This window comes from Labrus mixtus, chromosome 20 (assembly GCF_963584025.1).
Source record: "Labrus mixtus chromosome 20, fLabMix1.1, whole genome shotgun sequence".
Taxonomy (NCBI): Eukaryota; Metazoa; Chordata; class Actinopteri; order Labriformes; family Labridae; genus Labrus; species Labrus mixtus.
Genome location: NC_083631.1, coordinates 5,958,991 through 5,976,955, shown reverse-complemented (window position 1 = coordinate 5,976,955; position 17,965 = coordinate 5,958,991). Strand labels below are relative to the sequence as shown.

Here is a 17,965-nt window from a genome sequence, read left to right as displayed (position 1 = left end):
GAGTGAAGCGGGTCGACCACAGATAGAGAGAGCTAGAGAGACAAGGAGAGAGAGAGATGAGAGGGAGATTAGGCTTATTTTGTCAGAGGGAGAGCCACATGAAAGCAACAAATGGCGCATTATTATGGGAACATCATTTCAGGGCGTAATAATTATTTAGCAATATGGATTCCCTGCATCTGCTGGTCTTCAGCCCCAGGCGGTGGCGGCACTCTAAACTAGTGAACTCAGCTGTCTGTCTTGTTATTCCTGTATATATACACACACACCGCAGCACCTTTTTTCTCTGTCTGATAGCCAGCCAGGCCTTTTTAAGTCTGTAATTGGTCTGGTGAGACTGAGTCTTTTTCCCCCCAGCTTGCTAGCATCTCTGTTCAGGGCTAAAGGCAGGCCTACCTCTCCATGAACCTCAGGTAATAAAAGGGAGAAATGAGCGTGTCTGGAGATTATTTAGTGTTTGTAAACAGAACACTGTGTGACTAAGGCAATACAATGACGGCCACCATGAAAAGGGGATGCTCTCGTGACATGATAAAAGAAAAAAATCATTTGTGATGTCTGTGAAAACCTGGTGGCTGATTTTGGAATATGTAGCGTGTGCCTGTGTGTTTAGCATGACTTGAAAACAGAGTGAACAAGTAGAGTTTCCCCTCAGGGATTTATGATGTATATTTTATCGCTTTTGCAACCAGTAGGGGGGCGTTGCTGGCTGAGGGTTAAGCTGCGCGTCCCATGCACAGACCCAGGCGGGCGGCCCGGGTTCAAATCCGACCTGTGGCACCTTTCCTGCATGTCATTCCCCGTTCTCATATAAAAAACACCAAAAAATATTGCAACCAGTTGTGCTGCCCCCTGCTTGCCTTTAGAAGTAATGCAGGTTAAAAGCACTTCTGCTTCACTTTGACTACTTCCAACCTTTTTAACTATCGAATATTTCCCCTGAAAAGGTCAGGAAAAAAAAAAGCAGATGGAGGCAGTGAGAGGGGACGCAAAGGTGACATTTATGGGTTGAAAAGTTAATTTAAAAAAATCCATAAAAAGATTAACATTAAGTGTTATAGTTATGGAGATATAGAGTTGGGTGGTGAAGTCCTGTGGGTTCTGACCCCTTTTCACATTACACATTACAATGTGAAAGTACTGATCATAGCACGTCTAAACCTGATCGATAGAGGAGGTAACCGGAGGTTAAACAGAGAGGGATGGTGAATCAGTGTCTCCAAGAACTGAAGAAGAGAAAACAATGTCCACATGAATCAATACTCAGTATCAGATCACATTTAGTTAAGACATGTCTGAGAGGTCGCATGTGAACACTGCTGCTGGAACCTCACAACCAGCATAGAGCCTAAATAAATGATGAACATTTGCATACGGACTGAACTTCAACCTCTCTCTTTCAGAACATTGTGCTTCTCATGCTTTCCCTCCAACCTACTTCCACATTGGACAGCAGGGATAAAGTAATGATCTCCCACCAGTACCACAACTACCACCCACTGCAGCCTGATCATTAAGTGGGGGAATAGAGCCCTGTTCAGTTCACAGGTCACCCAAGAGGACCACTCACAGCTAGACGCTTAACACACAGGATTGTATTGGAGAGATACTAATTAGGAGATTCAGTGTGTGCGTGTGTGTGTGCGTGTGTGTGATTGAGAAAGGCGGAGAAGAAGAGACTCAAGCACACAGAAGGAATGTGCGTGTGCATGCACGTCATCGTACACCCGTACGTGGTGCGTCTGCAGCCCCCTCAGGATAATGTATGGCGTGGTATGTTTTTAATTGGGCTATTAGCCATGCAGTTGAGCTCAAGAGCGATGCCCCCTGTCAGACACCGAGGGGTTAACAACTGGGGTTAGCCTTTGAGGTTCAAAGGCCTCTTGTTTACATTTGACTGAGATGCCCCAAGGGAGGTTCCACCTTTACCTTTTAAAACAAAGCCGCCCAAGCCAACGACAAATACCCCGCATTAATCACGCATATTAATGTGTTTGCACAAAAAACCCCACAGCATCAGCACAACCTTTCGTACAACAACACACTCCAACAAAGGTGTTGAATTCTGCGCACAGGGGACTTCACTTGAATGTCAGAGAGAGAGTGTCGCTCCTTGAACCTGAGCCAGAATCAGCTCCCCAAAACAGAGGATTAATCACTTGTTGCTTTGTCTGCGGTGGCATAAAAAAGCACCAAAGCAAGGCAAACACGGCTGAACTTTCGCACCGTATCCCACTTCTTTTGAAGTCGAGCATTGTGTAACCTAATAAGCTACCGTTTTCTCACAACATCTGCTTGTCAACCCCGCTTTCAACTCTGCGCCTTTGCCAGCCAACCCCAAAATGGGGGGATTTAAAAAGGAGAAGAAAGAAAGAAAAACAACAAACCCCCCTTCACCCCACCCCACCTCCTCTTTGAATCTCCTCTGTGGGTAACAAGGTGCAATTATGGCCAAATGATTGTGATATTTTAGCCTGCCACATAATCAAGACAACTCTTTTCTCTTCTAATGTAAACACCACTTTGGATGTTTGGGATCGTTTAAACTGCGGAGGTGAAAGCTGCCTGAACTTCTCAGAGACTTTTCATTGAATGACAGAAGTTGTCTTAGGAGGTTCAAAACCCGTCTGGAGAGGAGAAATGACCTCTGTTTAAGAGGAGGAGACGCATGGACCTTAACTGGATGTGTGACCAGATGATGCTAGGACAGGAGGAGGTGAAATAAAGACAGAAGCAGAGAGAGTGAAGGAGAGGACAACACTAGTGAAAGTGATTCAACCGGATAAATACTGCAGTGAATGGCTGAGAAATACATGAGAGACATAAACTGGTCGTTGAATCTAAGATGTATCGGTGCAAAATATGGGAGGTAACATAAACTTTCATGTACGGACAATTAACCAAAACAATGGTATGCAGTTCCAACCGAGACAGACTAATCATATTTGTAAAGTAGTTGTAAGGTTGTGGTGTTGCTATGACGACCGAAGGGATAAATGACTTAGTTTGAATTAACTCAAACTCAGAAGACATTGATGCTGATCTATCTTTTCAGTTTAGATTTACCTGAGCTCTTCATAAATCTAATACCACATATAGGATATGTTGTGTGCACATGTTTTTTTAGAGGTGTTGGTGTGTTTTTAAGTGTGCCTCCTCACCTCTCCCATCGCTATATTTGATATCATCATCAAAAGGGGTAGAAGAGAAAACTGTTTACCTGGGCACTCTTTGCAAGCTTCTGAGCGCACTCCTTCTCAATCTGCTTCAGCCTGGTGTTGGTCTGCAACAAGAAGAGAGAGAGAGGGGAGTGTGAGGCGGAGATATGCAGACAGACAGATACAGAGACATAAAGACAGAGAGTTGAGAAATGTAATCTTCTGTGAGGAGAAGGGCACACACTCCCAATCTGTCCACACACACACACACACACACACACACACTCATGTTGACCTCTGCCTCTTGGCAGTGTGTCCCCCCGGCGCAGGCCTGTGGCCCCTTGGCGCAGCGCCAGTCCCAATGTTCATGTGTGCCAGCAGGTAGCGACGGGCACGGTGCACAGTGGGCATCACTCCCCCTTTGATCCCCTGCCAACAATTCATCACTTAACAAGAAGGAGGGGCAGGGGGAATTAAAACGCTGCTGCCAATTAGCTATAGGGAGAGAGAAAGAGAAGAGGGCTGATCGCGAGAAGCTGGGAGACACAACACAGAGGAGACAGAAGAGCAGTGAATGGAGATTGTTGTTTGGAGTTTATTGAGCGCCGCTCCACTCTTTGTTTTCAGTTGTTTTCTCTGTGGGAAGCTAGCCAGCTGGAAGCAGAGACCGCGAGCGTCTAGTACATGATCTGCCGCCGCTCAGCAATCCGTGTTGTGATGCCAGAGTTTCATTGAGAGGCTGAACAGTTGAGTGAGATAATTGGGTGTGAAGTGCTGGAGCGCGACGGCGATGTCAATAGCTGGCTGTACGTGCAGTGACACGGTTTATACAAGTACTGTTGAAAAACTAAAGCCTAAATTAATGGGGTAAAGAGGTCATCGTTTGAAAGCCGGGAAAGTGTTTTCAGGACATGTGGATCAACCTGAGCTTTTAAACTTGTGTCTGAAAGTAAAAAAATACTGTGCATCAGTTTGTTTGTACTGATGAGATTCTAATAACTCACAATAGAAAGAAATCAACAATTATTCTAATTTATAAATCTGCTCAGGACAAGTCTATATGTCAGCTGCTTGATGTTATTGTGCTCTTCTATCTTCTATCACTATGTGCCAGTTGTCCTTTTCTATAACTTAAGGGCTGAATATGCGACATTTTACACATCAGCAGAAATCAAATATATCCTCGGAAAATAACTCAAGTCCCGCTGTCTGTGATGTTGTCCGAACCGTATCTACAGCGTGTTTAAATGGACGGGACGGCCGGCCGACTCCTCCCCTCTCGTATAAAAGTTGTTAAATTGAGGGACTAAAGACAAGAAGAATAACATACTGTACTCACTGCTTAACTGAATGTCACATAAGCGTTTTCAAAATCACAGTCATTTCGTGTAAATTGACATGCAGTGTGAAGATATGGGCAAACTAAAGAGCGCTAGCATTAGCATGCTAACACAACCATGCAGCTTGAGTTGTTTTGGTTTCACGCTGGTGCTCAAAGGGCGACATCTACTTGGTCAAAAAGTTGCATATTCTTCCTTTAATATATTCCCCCACAGGTGTTTAAAGATGTTCCATCTCAACTCATTGCAAGACAACTGTAAGAAAGTCTAAAAGCAAGGATCTTGCAATGCCATTGATGTAATAAGCAACAGGGTGTGTGAAATCTGTTATTTTACATTTCTTGAAATATTTGACTTAGGAGTATTTGGATAAAAAAATGCTTAAAAAACAGTGATGCATAAAAACATCCTTGAGAGTGAGACACACACATGCATGCTCACACTCACTCACACACACACACTCCCGTCCTGACAGCCACTGACAGACAGACGACCCTCTTACAAACACTGTGTCACTGATCGCACCCCCTCACAGCCTTCAACGCCTGCGCTTCGCTTTGGACTCCGCAGCCCATTCCAAACACTTCCTGACAAACACTGGCGTCCTGCTCGGAGCGGACACACACCTGTCACCACAGACACACAGAGCCATCGCCAAGGATACGGGCCCTGTCTTCCTGCGCCAGGACTCTTTTGAGTGGCAGCCCTGCTCGGTCTCTAGGGGCCCTCGAGCAGATGATGAGAGAGGCTTAGACAAAGAAGGGAGTAGAAAAAGTCAAGACAAGGAAGTGGAACTGTGAGAGGGGTGCAAAAAGGAGTTCTTATTATTATGTTATTATTTCTGAATGACACGTTCGTTGTCTTCTTTATTGCTGCTGGAGTGCTCCAGATTAGCTTGATGTCACTGTGGCAGTTAGTATTGAGTTAGTATAGTAGACTCATGATCAAAAATCTGCCTCTTTTTAACTTGCAAGGAGGCTTCATTCATTTCTTGAAAAACACAATAACTGCAATAATCTCTGATGTGATGTCATTATCTTTGTCGTCTATATATAACAGCAGAAAATGTTACCATCAGAGTTACATATGAGCATCACCTTTGCATTTGAATGTGCAATGATGAGGTGTGTGTGTGTGTGTCTCTGTACTGTATGAGTTCACAGATAAACATATGGCCATATTGACATGCAAACACGCTCAGATGTCTCATAAAAACATAAAGAGCTTGCTACTAGCCTATTCCTTTTACCTAGCGTCACTCCAGGGAATTATAGCAGGAAGCATTATAAAACTTCATACATTATACAGCTCCGGTATCTATACGCACATTAAAAATGGCTGCAAATAGATGAAGATATGGATTGAACATGCAACGGAAAAATAGCCCAACAGGACTGTGACAAACACAAAGAGAAAATCAAGAGCTAAATTAAAATGCCTAGCTATATGTGTGTGTCTGTGTGTGTGTGTAAGTGTAAGCACTTTCAAAGAGACTACCTGTGCCCTGCCAAAGGCATTTTTTGCGCTGAAGGCACTTTGAGGCTGTATCAGGCTCTTCAATCGCCTCTTAATCCTTGCTGTGTGGAGTGCGGCTGCTTTGAAGTGTGTGCGTGTTTGTGTGTGCGTACAGTTACTTGTGTGTCTGTGTGTTTAAAGAGAGTGGAAGTGGATCTGAAGGCGAGGCATGCACCGCTTACCAGAACTTAATTAATAATCTGCAGTGGGAAGCAGGCCAAACACACACATATAGACACATACAGACAAACACGCGCAATAAAAAAAGGGACTGAAGGGAGTGGCAAAAACTGGGTGACAACTTTCTGACACACACACACACACACACACACACACACACACACACACACACACACACACACACACACACACACACACACACACACACACACACACACACACACACACACACACACACACACACACACACACACACACACACACACACACACACACACACACACACACACACACACACACACACACACACACACACACACACACACACACACACACACACACACACACACACACACACACAGAGATACGCACACTATTCAAGTCACACTTATTCAAACATAGACAGTGGACAAACAGGATGCATGAAGGGCCCAGCATACATCCAGGCGCTAATCTGTAGATGTTTGGATGTGAAATTTGCTCAAGGTGTGCTGTCCCATTGTTTGAAGTGGACCGTGGTTATCGCTGATAAGCAAGAAGAAACCAAAGTAAACATTTCTCAATAGACTGCCAACAAAAAAGATAACTTTAGTGTGTGCGCGTTAGGAGTCTTTTCTGATTGGGTTCAGTCTAGTTCCTGGACAGGATATTGCCTCCATATGACATTTTTCTCCGACATGTTTCCAATCATCTCACATTGCTAAAGAGCAATTATGGTTTCAGCGTCGTCCTGAAGCTGAACTCTGACAGAAGATATAAAACTATACTCAAGACTTGCTGATGCAAAGATGAGGTCACTCCACAGAGAGAGAGAGAGAGAGAGAGAGAGAGAGAGAGAGAACACAATGTGATTAGCGATTTAGTAAAGGGCAGGGACACTTAAAAAGGTGAAAAAAAAGCTACAAAACAGCCTTTTAATGGCTGTTGGTAGTTGCAAATGCACACTACATACTGTATGCTGCACACCAGGGAGCTGATTTGTGGGGTTTATTTCTCGAAAACTGATTTCAAAGAGAAGCTTTTTCCCCCCATTGCTCCGCGAAGCCTTCAGTTTTAGTGGCAGCAGTATTTGTAAGCATTCAAAACAATCCTCTGTTCACTACGCATGTCTCTCATAACAATTTGAGTTCAATCTGCCAGCGAGGGAGTGCTGGGAGATGTTATTTGCTCGTTTGTCTGTAATCATTGCTGTCTTGCTGTGCCTGCCTGTGTGTCTGCGAGTGGGAGAGAGAGAGAGAGTTGGTGCTGTAATGACAAGAGGCTTTATTTCCATTTCACAGTTTGCCATCACAGCCTGTCAGTAGTGATTCTCTTAATCCATGCTGCTCACTGTCACTGTCACAACGCACACACATACAGACGTTATGTATCAAGCAGGCACACGCAGGCAGATAAACATATATCAGACACACAGGCAAACACACAACGTTCTGTATAGTACGTACAAACTGAACCAGCCTTCTTGGTATCAGAAAACAAATTACATCCACTACCATCAGCGTGATCGGTCTTAACATCTGACTCACGTCACAGGGCAGAGAATAAAGTTGGTTTGAGCCTGTTTTGGTTAAAGGGCGATAGAAAAAAAGCCCAAGTCCCATTATTGGGTAGTTTCTTGTTTTTAATTACCAAAAATAGTAGGCAAACTCCTGCAAACTGATGCACAAACATGTTGGCTATCAAAATGTAACGTATTTGTTTTGAGTTCTCACCCTTCTGCTCTCGGCAGATTTAGGTTAAAACTATGATTGAAGATCTAACTTTTTTTTGTTGTTGTTTAAAGCTATGGTACTTTTCCATATTAAACTGTAGATCATAAAAATAAGAGAATAACCTTAGTTTGAGGCTATGATTACTTAAAGGAGCAATCTGTAAGAAATCTACTGAATGAAATTATAAAATGACCTTACTATATGATCAGACATTAAGGAAACATGCTATGTTGAAGTGCTGGCTTCTCTGTCAACAACTCGGCAGCCAGTATGTCCTCCTTCTAGGTTTAGATTCTGGTGCGGAATAGTTTGTTTTTGATTTGACCAGATAAAGGAGGTGGTTTTTAGGCAGCCCCAGACAGCTGTTTTGGACGCCCTCCCGTTTGTCAGATAAACGACCAATTATCACGGCAAACCAACAGGTGATGCAATGGGCAAGAGAACTGGTTCAGATATAACGGATTCTACCCGACCTAAAAAGCCTTGGCATTTTTCTTAAAAGCTCCACGACCATAAACGTGCTCAAAATAGGATAAATAATGGAGATGCTTTTGAAAAATGGAGCGAGGATAGATCATAGAAAGGTTTCTAGACGGATGTAGAACTGGCTAAACACTGAAGCTTCCATGCCAATGGCAACCCTTATGAGCATCGACTCTAGGGAGGAGGGGGCGGGGGGAGACAGCTCTCTCCAATGCTTTGAATCTGGACTGCAGTACCAGTTTTAAATGCTATGTGTAAGAGCTACATAATGGTCCTTTAATAGATAGGGTTGCTTGTAGGATTCCAGGTTGCTTTAGCATTAGCAGGTGGACGGACTTTGAAACCAGAGTTAAGTATCTCTCCAGCTACAGGATTGTGAACTCTGACACGGTTTAACCTAATATGACAGTGAAGCTCTTATTGTAGCAATTTCTCTGAAGAAGATGAAAAGATTTTCCCATTGGTCATTGAACTTGGATTGAACCGTGATAAAAATTCTGTCTTTTCGAGTTTGCCTAGGTAGACCCCTCTCCCCATTTATTTATGCCTCCATCTGTACTTTGATCAATGAGTCTGCCTGATGTGCCTGATGCCGGATAATTCTGAGATGAATTAAAAACTTAACCCCAAAAAACAGACCCCAAAAAATCCTGGTGTCCCACTTAAAACTCCACTTCAAACCAGAGTGTAATCTATAGCGTGCAACAAGATGGGAGCTGCCTGACGCCATGTTTTAATGCGATTGAGAAAGTGTGTCGCTTCCCTCCCTCTTCTTGGAGGACTTCAAAAAGTGAGCAAGGGAGCTGTGTGATGTTTTTTTGGGACGGCAGAGCCTTTACTTTGACTCTTTCATCTGCTGGGTGACTCACTCACTCTCTCTATCTCTCTCTCTCTCTCTGCCGCAGGGCCTGATGGTGCACTGAGGAAACGAGGAGCTCAGATAGGTCTAAGCATGCGTATACATTCACATAAACACATAACATGCCTGGTCTTTGGACAGTGACATCATGTTCGTTATTTTGGCTCCGTACAACATCGCTGTAGATTTGAAATGAAATGATTAGTATGTGCTTTCAGTGCAGACATAATTTAAGAGTATTGATGACAGCAATATGGGTTGAACCATGGAGAAAAACAACCTGCTTTTATACAGAGACGGCACATTTTAGAGCGCCAAAAGCCATTGGAACAACAAAAATCATCATGTTCAAAGCCTTTCAATTACTTCTACAAGCATGTTAGTAATATTTGTTGCCGTAACAAAAGAACAAAATATCTGGTATCTGTAATGCCTGTCTATCGATGCACTCCCATGGCCCATGAGCAGGCTTTCACAAGCTTAAGGTGGTGAGCTAGTCGCTTGAGAATGGCAGAGATGTTGAACACTGTTTGCGATAAAAACGATGCAGTGCCCCTCTTCTCCCCAACACTTTTTTTTGTTGAGGAGAAGGAAACTCTTGAGCTTCAGCCGCTCCACAAATGAAGGTCTCTGCTCTCAGAGAAGAACCTTACTGTAGACGCTCAAATTATAATTCAATCACGTGGAGTGATTTGTGTGCTCCTGTACTTTCTTTGGATTCTGCCTGAGAGAGGGACTCCATTGAGTTATAATTTTGTTGACTCATCCTCCATCAGTTTTCAGTCAATACGTGTATGTAGTTCAGGTGTTATTTTAGAGAGCAGACTCGATGGGAGGCCTGAAGGAAAGTGCTAAGATCTTTATGGGTTGAAAACTTTTTCAATCCAGCTGACTACTGCTGGTTTCTCAAAAGTTGTTTACTCCAGCTTTAACATGATGTTTGCAAATCTTTTGCACTCAACTGGTGCTTTTCACATGTGCAAAAGTGCTGAAATATTCCAGAAATGTTTTCGGGGTGAGCTGCATGTGTGAACACAACTGGCTGAATTTTTCACCATGACTTTTATCCAGAGTTTTCCATGCCAGCCTCCAAGTGAAATCTCAGTGTGAAGTTGTTGGGGGGAGCTGATGTTAGAAAGCAACAGGAAAAACTCATCCCAAGAGAGCAAGCAGGCGGGGGGATGATGTTTATATCACACGACCAGTGGGCAACCAGTCTGATGTTTGTGCACAATGAAGCTGCTTCATACTCAAGTACAGTATTTCCTCCTCGCTCTTTTGTTTACTGTACATACTGTATATTTAATAACACATAGCATTGATATAAAAGGTACAAACTTTCATTATAGTGTCTGAGACCCCCCCCCGTCTGTCTGACAGGTAAGGTGCGAGTGTGAACAGGCAAGTCATGAAAATATGAGGGGCAGTCTGTCTTGAAATTTCTAGAAATTTTCAGCAGTGCATATGTGAAAAAGGCTAAATGTCTGTATTTCCTCCATAGTTGAACACATTAGGAAGAAAATCACCTCATATTAAAACTAAATCCCTGCATTGATAGCTGATATGAAACATTTCCTTTAAAGTCTGTTGTGGTAGTGCACAGATGTCACTGTCAAAACACTTGGAGATGACTACATTTCATATAAAAACACACAGCTTCTAACGCCAATATGATGCTGCTATGATGTAATCACAAACCAACATCAAATTCATACAAATTCAGAGGCATGGGTCGAATAATGTGATTACTCTACACAGAACATCCTAAACTTGATCTGTTTCTCCCCTCAAATCCGATCCTCTGCACTGCCTCCCTCATCTCTTTGTCTCTCAGTTAGTGTGTTAGTGTGAGGTGAATGTGGGCCCTCTTTGATCATCCCTCAGCCTATGTTTCTCTCCTCCTCGTCTAATCCATGACCGACTGAATAATGTGATTTGGTGTATCTCCAAATGGCAGAGGACCAAGCTAATAAGTCAGCAGTGACAGGGGAGCGAAAAAGAAGAGGGAGACGTGGCTATGACAACAACAACAACGACGACGACAACAACCTCGTACCACCATCTTCTGGTTGAGAGAGAGAACAGTACATCACTGAGGGTGCACAGAGTTAGAGGGTTAGGATGAAAGCTAATGTGAGTGGATTTGATGAAATGCTTTATTATGTTCTGGATGATTTCATCTACTGCCAGATTTTCTTGGTTGAACATCTTGAAAAAGAACCACAAAACAAGCAAGCAGGGCTGGCGCCATATTGGAATGGTAGGTTTAGAGAGAGTTGGGAAAATCAGCTGTGTGCATGTTTTGTACCAAATAAGTCTTGGGTGGTCTGTTTAGAAGAGCAGATCTCCAAATATGGATGTGAATGCAACAACAGCACATTGAAGCCACATTAAGATCCAATCGGTTAAACCACATTAAGGATGGGTCATGTGTCCTCACATGGAAAGCAGTGTGAAAGCAGATGCATCTCCGGCCACATTAAAAGATTGCCCAGTCAGCGTTGTGCATAGAACAACAAACACAAGTTATACACAGATCCTTTTTCTTTGCCAGACGACTTAAAGGAGGGTTTGAACTCTGTGCCCTCGCTCAGGCACCAAACTGCAATGGCAGTCCTTTTTCTCCAGCTGCACAACTGATCACAAACAAGTCTTCTTTCTTCTCAGACAACTTCTACAGTTTGTCACAGATGCAAAGAAATGTGTGTGTGTGTGTGTGTGTGTGTGTGTGTGTGTGTGGGAGACTAAATGTGCTTAAAAATGATAACTGAAGATATATTATGAAAGAATGCAAAAAAACACAAAAAGAAGTGAAATCAGTCCTGAATCTAGAAGATGAAACACCTGAATGCAAGGGAATAGGTGTACAGGAGGCCAGCAATGGTCAGTAAATATTAAACAACCAGCTAATCTTACTGAGACACACATATGATCCAATGTGGGAATTACTTTTGCTTTTACTATTTGCAGTAATTGTTCATCAGCCCCTTCTGTCTCATTGGCTGTTGTAACACATGCACCAAACGGGGCAACAGGTTCAGATGCAGCGATGACAAGTTTTGCATTTATATCAATGACTAAAGCTGGCGAGCAGAAAGAAGCAGGAAGCAGCGTCATTGCACTAAGATCACAGCAATGGTCAACCAACAGGTCGTACTTTCTAATGTTATCACCTCCTGCCTGCTCCCTTGCAGTGGATTTTTCAGGGGAATATTTCCTGCTGCTCTCCTACATATCTCTAACCCCGACTCCTTGCAGAAACTTTACAAGGGGGCTGGCAGTACAAAAAAAATGGAGCTGAAGTCGTTTGCATTCAAACATGCAGCTCACCCCGAAAATTTCATAACATTTTCACAAACTTTGTGATGCCATCTGTAAGCCCTTTACAACTGCCGTGTCATGTTATAACAAGTCAAAGAAAGCCACATTTCCAGTTAAAGGACTCCTACTCTGAGACAACCCAACAGTCATAGAAGGAACCTGTCAGTGCTTTTTTGGACGAGCATAGACTTCCTTCTTGAACTACCTGTGGGAAAAAAAGACTAATTGCAAGACAGATGCCTTCATACCTCAGGTGTGTGTGTGTGTGTGTGTGTGTGTGTGTGTGTGTGTGTGTGTGTGTGTGTGTGTGTGTGTGTGTGTGTGTGTGTAAGCAATGTCGGTCCTTTCATGTCAAGGTAGTCACGTGGGGCATGGCCAGAGGGATACTGGTGCTCTGACACGGGGAGCAGGGATTGGCTATTGCATGCCAAAAGGCTGCTTTCTCATTGGCTGACATTTGCCTCCAGGTGGTTTTGTCACACTTGGTTAGTATTTGATGAAGTTCCCTGTGCCTTTGATCTGAAGTAAAAGTGGGCGTTAACATACACACACAAGCACACACAGGGAAGTACTACAAATACACACACACACACACACAAACTTTCTTTCCTTTTGGACTAATTCCCCAAAGAATTGTAAAGGGCCTAAATACATACGTGTGTAGACTATATGGGCCCTCAAAATTACACAACACATGCAGTACATGTCCAATATGCCAATATGCAAACACTTCAATGCCATATAATTCTGTGTTATCCCTCTTAGGCAAAAAACCGACTCGTATAATAACACTCAGTTCTACACAAACATATCGGGGAGAACTTGTCCATCACATCTCTTTAAGAAGTTCAAAGTATTTTGCTGTTCCAGACTAAGAGAAAATTCAAATTCAAGGTTCCAGACGTTTTTCATTTCTTATCAAAGTCGAGGCCTCTGATGTTTTGTTAAAGCGTATCTCAGATTTCAAGTATTGACAAGCAGGGAGGGAGTATAAAATACCTTTCATCCATTTTCAAATCTGTCAAACTTATGCAGATATTGCCCATCAAGCACTTATTTCAAATATGAACCGTGTCTGTATCCTGCTGATCATACAGAGGCCTGTGCATTATGTGCATGTATGCTAAGACACCTTGTTCCCAGACTTCCTCAAAGACCCGCCCCTACATAAAAAAGTCCCTAATGTTCTGGGCTCTGCCACAACATGAAGGCTGGTTGGGTTTGTGGGTAGGAGATGGGGGCATAGAGGAAGACGGAGAGAGAATGATGGTGGAGGTGTGGAGGAGAAAAAGAAAGTTGGATAAGGTTGTGGTGTGGGTGAGAGGCAGGAAACACGCTCTCTGTAGCCCAGAGATGAGGCGTCTTTATCTGGCACAGAGGCAGCTTCACAGGCCCCTCAGTGGAGAATGGAGATTGGGAGGTCTGGGGTTGTGTGTGTTCAGTTTTACCAGTGAACAGAGGCCCCCCACCTCACACACACACACACACACCAACACGTACAAAGATAAACTTCAATAGCAGTCAGACTAAAACACCCCACCTCACACACTTTCTACTGTGCCCACCTCCATCCCTTTTCCTGCTCTCCTGCTTTCTTTTGATGCAGCTCAAATGTATGGAACAATCTTAACGTCTGATCTTATCTCCTATGATATTCTGTTTCTCATTATTTCATTCCAACAGCTTCCACTGTCTACTCCCAAAACATCACCCCCATCCCCCTGTATCCCTCTCTGTCTCTCCCTTAAACGCATGTGTCTTTGATGGGAATCCATTCATGGATTTAATGGATTTCTCTGGCCCTTTTTTCCAGGATCTGGAAGATGTGTTCAAAAAAAAAAAAAAAAAAAGGAAAAGCTGGTCTGCCCGGGCTCTGCTTCCAAGAGCATGGTGGACTGCAGAGGACAGCATTTCTGTCTGCATCAAAAGAATGAGAAATTTTCAGCTTACAAAACAGGGCGGACGAGTCAATATGGATCTGAGAACTGGCTGACTTCAATACCATGTGAGGGGGGAAAAAAACAGGGCAAAAGGAGATAGTGAAACTTTTCCCTGCCCACTATGAAGTCAAACTTGGAGACAGATTAGAAAGTAGAAAAAGAGGGGGGAAAGTAAGATGTTCAACCTTTGGTGAGTTTTTTTTTTTTAGAAGCATGCACTTTTAGCTGACAAAAAAGGACCAAGAAATCATTAATCTCTTTCATAAAAAGTGAAACTAGCACATCGCTTTTAGTGTTATCAGTTTAAGTTCAACATTCAGCCTCACTGCTTTGAATCTACTCCAGATTCCCCGACAACTGTGGGCCATTTTTTCCCTGTGTACAAAAAAAGAGGGAATTAAAGTCTGCCAAAAAGATAAAATGACTTTTAGCTGCAAAACAGCCGTCACACATCCAAAACGAGAGAGAGAGAGAAAAAGTGACTGATAGGAAACAGCGTGATTTCTTCAAATGAGGATTACCCTGTAATAAACACACTCTCTCCCTCGGATCTCTCTCCCCTTCAGTACCCCTGGTTCTGTGTGCCATATGGAGCCAAAATGGCCGCCTGGGTTCTTTGGAGGTCCCTGCATTCCGGGGCTAATGCTGCGCAGCTGGCGCAAGATGGTGTCTAATGAAAAATGCTCTCTTTGATGGGCCCTGCAGAGGGATTAGGTTCTGATCAACACCACCTTAGGTCAGCTTCCTGCTAGACCAGCACAAGATTATGGGTGATTTCCCATCTGTGGGTCCAGTTTCTTTAGAGGTGAGGGGAGCGAATATGAGACACAAAGAAACAGAAAGAGAGAGAGAGAACCTTGGAGCTTCTAATTGAAGTACTTCCTGGTTCACTAAGATACCAAAACTCAAAGCTGTGGTTTCCACTCTTTGACTTACACCCTTAACTCCGATCTCCTTAGTGTGTGCATCTCAAAAGGGTAGATCTCAAGACTGTTAGAGGAATGCAATGCTTCCATGTGGTGTTTAATACAGAAAATAAAAAAGGGCTAGGCTCTGTTGGTGTGTCTAAGATGACTTATGCATAGGTTAAATCTCATCTTGAATGTGGAAACATTGAGATGCACATACACTAACTCTAAGCCTATGACAGACACAAAGCACACTGGTTGTACATACACACAGGTGAAAGTTTAGGCCCTACATCTGCAGTGCACATTTGAGCAAGAACCTGAATTTCAGTGTGTGTGTGTGTGTGAGAATAAGACATACTGTATTTTTTAAAGGATTCGATAAAAGTGCTGTATAACTAGTCCCAGTCCACCCCCCTCCCGCCATCTACACACGGCGAAAACAAACACAATCTGTTCTCACTGTCAGCCCTGATGATAAACAATAGCTCGATAAAGACTACACTGTTCACAAGTTCTCTGACAACTATCTACAGGAGAAGGAGACATAAGCAGCGGCAGATTAACAGAGAGACAAGGGAAGAGAAGGTAAGGGTGCAAAAGATAAAACTCTTGATTGCATGAAGAAAAAAAAACACCTTTCATTGCATTATAGAGCTGCATAATGTCCTCCTTCTTGAACAGTCAAACACACTTTTAGAGACAGCTTCTCCTGTATTAGTTTATACAGACTTATCTCTGCCTTGATTCTCTTGCTTAATTCAGTATTTTTCTGTTATATCATACATGAGTTCCCCCCCTGTCTTTATTTTTTGTTTCTGTGAGGGAAAAGACAAAAGGTGTGACTCTCCTAAACTACCTAAATAGGAAACAGATTGTGGTAACTTGACTTGTAGAGGCTGCATCCTTTTGGAAAGCATCCATTTCTCGTGTCTGCCCTCCTACTCGTCACCCACCTTCTCTTGTGCGGCGTCCCTCTCCTGCTGGTGGGTTCTCTCAAGGTCGCTGCGAATGCGCTCCATGTCAGAGCGGAGCCGGTCCAGAGACGCCTCTTTGTCCAGGAACACTTTCTGTTTTTCCTCCTCCCGGAGCAACGCCATCTCAGCCAACTGTTGGTTATGCTGTGCATGGGCGCACTGAAGTTCATCGTGTAGACTTGACAACTGGGCTTCCAGATCTGAAATCGCCTGGAAAGAGACAAAACAGAGACATGTGAGGGCGATTAAGGTGAGCGATAAAGACCTGCAGATATAATGTGGCATTGAGACGAGGGGGCTTCTTGGTGACAATTTCAAGGTATATCTGTTAAAAAGTAAAAGGAGATTGCCCTAACTGGTACACAAGAAATATGTTTTAGTTGCACTTTTATGTGTAAGATGACATTCCAGGAAAAGTCAACTTATGTGATCATTACAGCATCAAAAATCTGTTTTTTTCTAGATTTTTGTTTTTCTAATTGTGTTTGTTTAACTCACAAATAAAATATTGTCTCTCCTCACATATTTCTGTATCATTTGGTGTGACCACAAGCTGAGCAGGCTTTCTATAAAATAAACTGTAAGCGAGACTATTCAGAAAGTATAGGGTCAAAACACAGAAACAAAAATGTGAAGATAAAATCCCCACTTGGCATCTCCTCACTGAGAGATGTGAGGAAATCTAAAGGATATGCTGCACATTTGAGTAGAGGGAGATTGAGTTACTGTATCCATGTGTGAATGAGTTCCTTTACGCTCAAACTAAAACATATAAAAGTTTCTAAAACATGCTTTCAAAGCGTTGGTTGTCCTCTGGGCTTTTTGTGTGGAGGCTGCTGCGATGACATGACCTTTCATTTGACCCCTCTCTCTTTTTGAACCGGCTCAGCCTCGACGCTGCCCAGCAGAGAGCTTTAATGGAGCTGCCAGTGAGAGTCAACAGTGTATAGTAGGAATGCTAATAAGCACAAACCCCACGGCCTCTGACACAACAGAAAAATAAGACTGGTCTGACAATGCGCATGCAAACTAAATCTCCAGAGTTTGGGCAATGTTAAAAAGGAGAGGATGAGCTTACTGTTGTGTAGAAACGGCTCCACTGAGCTGATGTGATTAAGATTGTTAGAGAAGCAGATGAAAAGAGGGCTTCAAAACTTCAAGAATGATCTGGATTTAAATTTCACATTTTTCTAACTAAGAGGTTAACTACGAGGTCATACTGTGTATTTATGATATACGCAACACATGTGACATTACTCAGTATAATATGATCTTTTGACTCCTATTTATGACAAGCAATGATCAAAAAGCATGGTAGGTGCCTCTACGTTTGCACTGCAGAGTTTCACACGTTCTTACCTATATTGCACTTATTCCCCAGCTATTGCACATCCTCATTACTCTCTTTGGTTTACTTGGTTTCTGTTTCGTACTTTGGGTTTGAACTTGGTGCTCTGCCTCATGCCCCCACCCCCCTCCCCTCCCTCTCCTCAAAAGCATGGGCATCCCAGGACAACGCCATGTTAAGGCAATCAGACAGAAAGTGTCTGAAGTCTTTTTTAGCGGGCACTG

The 17,965-nt window shown here is 43.2% G+C and overlaps 1 protein-coding gene across 5 annotated transcripts in view; it reads right to left on the bottom strand.

The window, feature by feature from the left end:
• cep112 (centrosomal protein 112) overlaps nucleotides 1–17,965 on the bottom strand; it is a 102,544-nt gene that overhangs the window by 26,056 nt on the left and 58,523 nt on the right. For 4 of the 5 annotated variants that reach the window (XM_061026487.1, XM_061026490.1, XM_061026488.1 and 1 more), the window contains 2 exons: nucleotides 16,373–16,603; nucleotides 3,221–3,283 (listed from right to left, as the gene is read on the bottom strand). In XM_061026487.1, the coding sequence (XP_060882470.1) occupies nucleotides 3,221–3,283; nucleotides 16,373–16,603 (294 nt within the window). The remainder of the gene's footprint in view (nucleotides 1–3,220; nucleotides 3,284–16,372; nucleotides 16,604–17,965) is intronic. The other variant, XM_061026489.1, reaches the window with a different exon arrangement.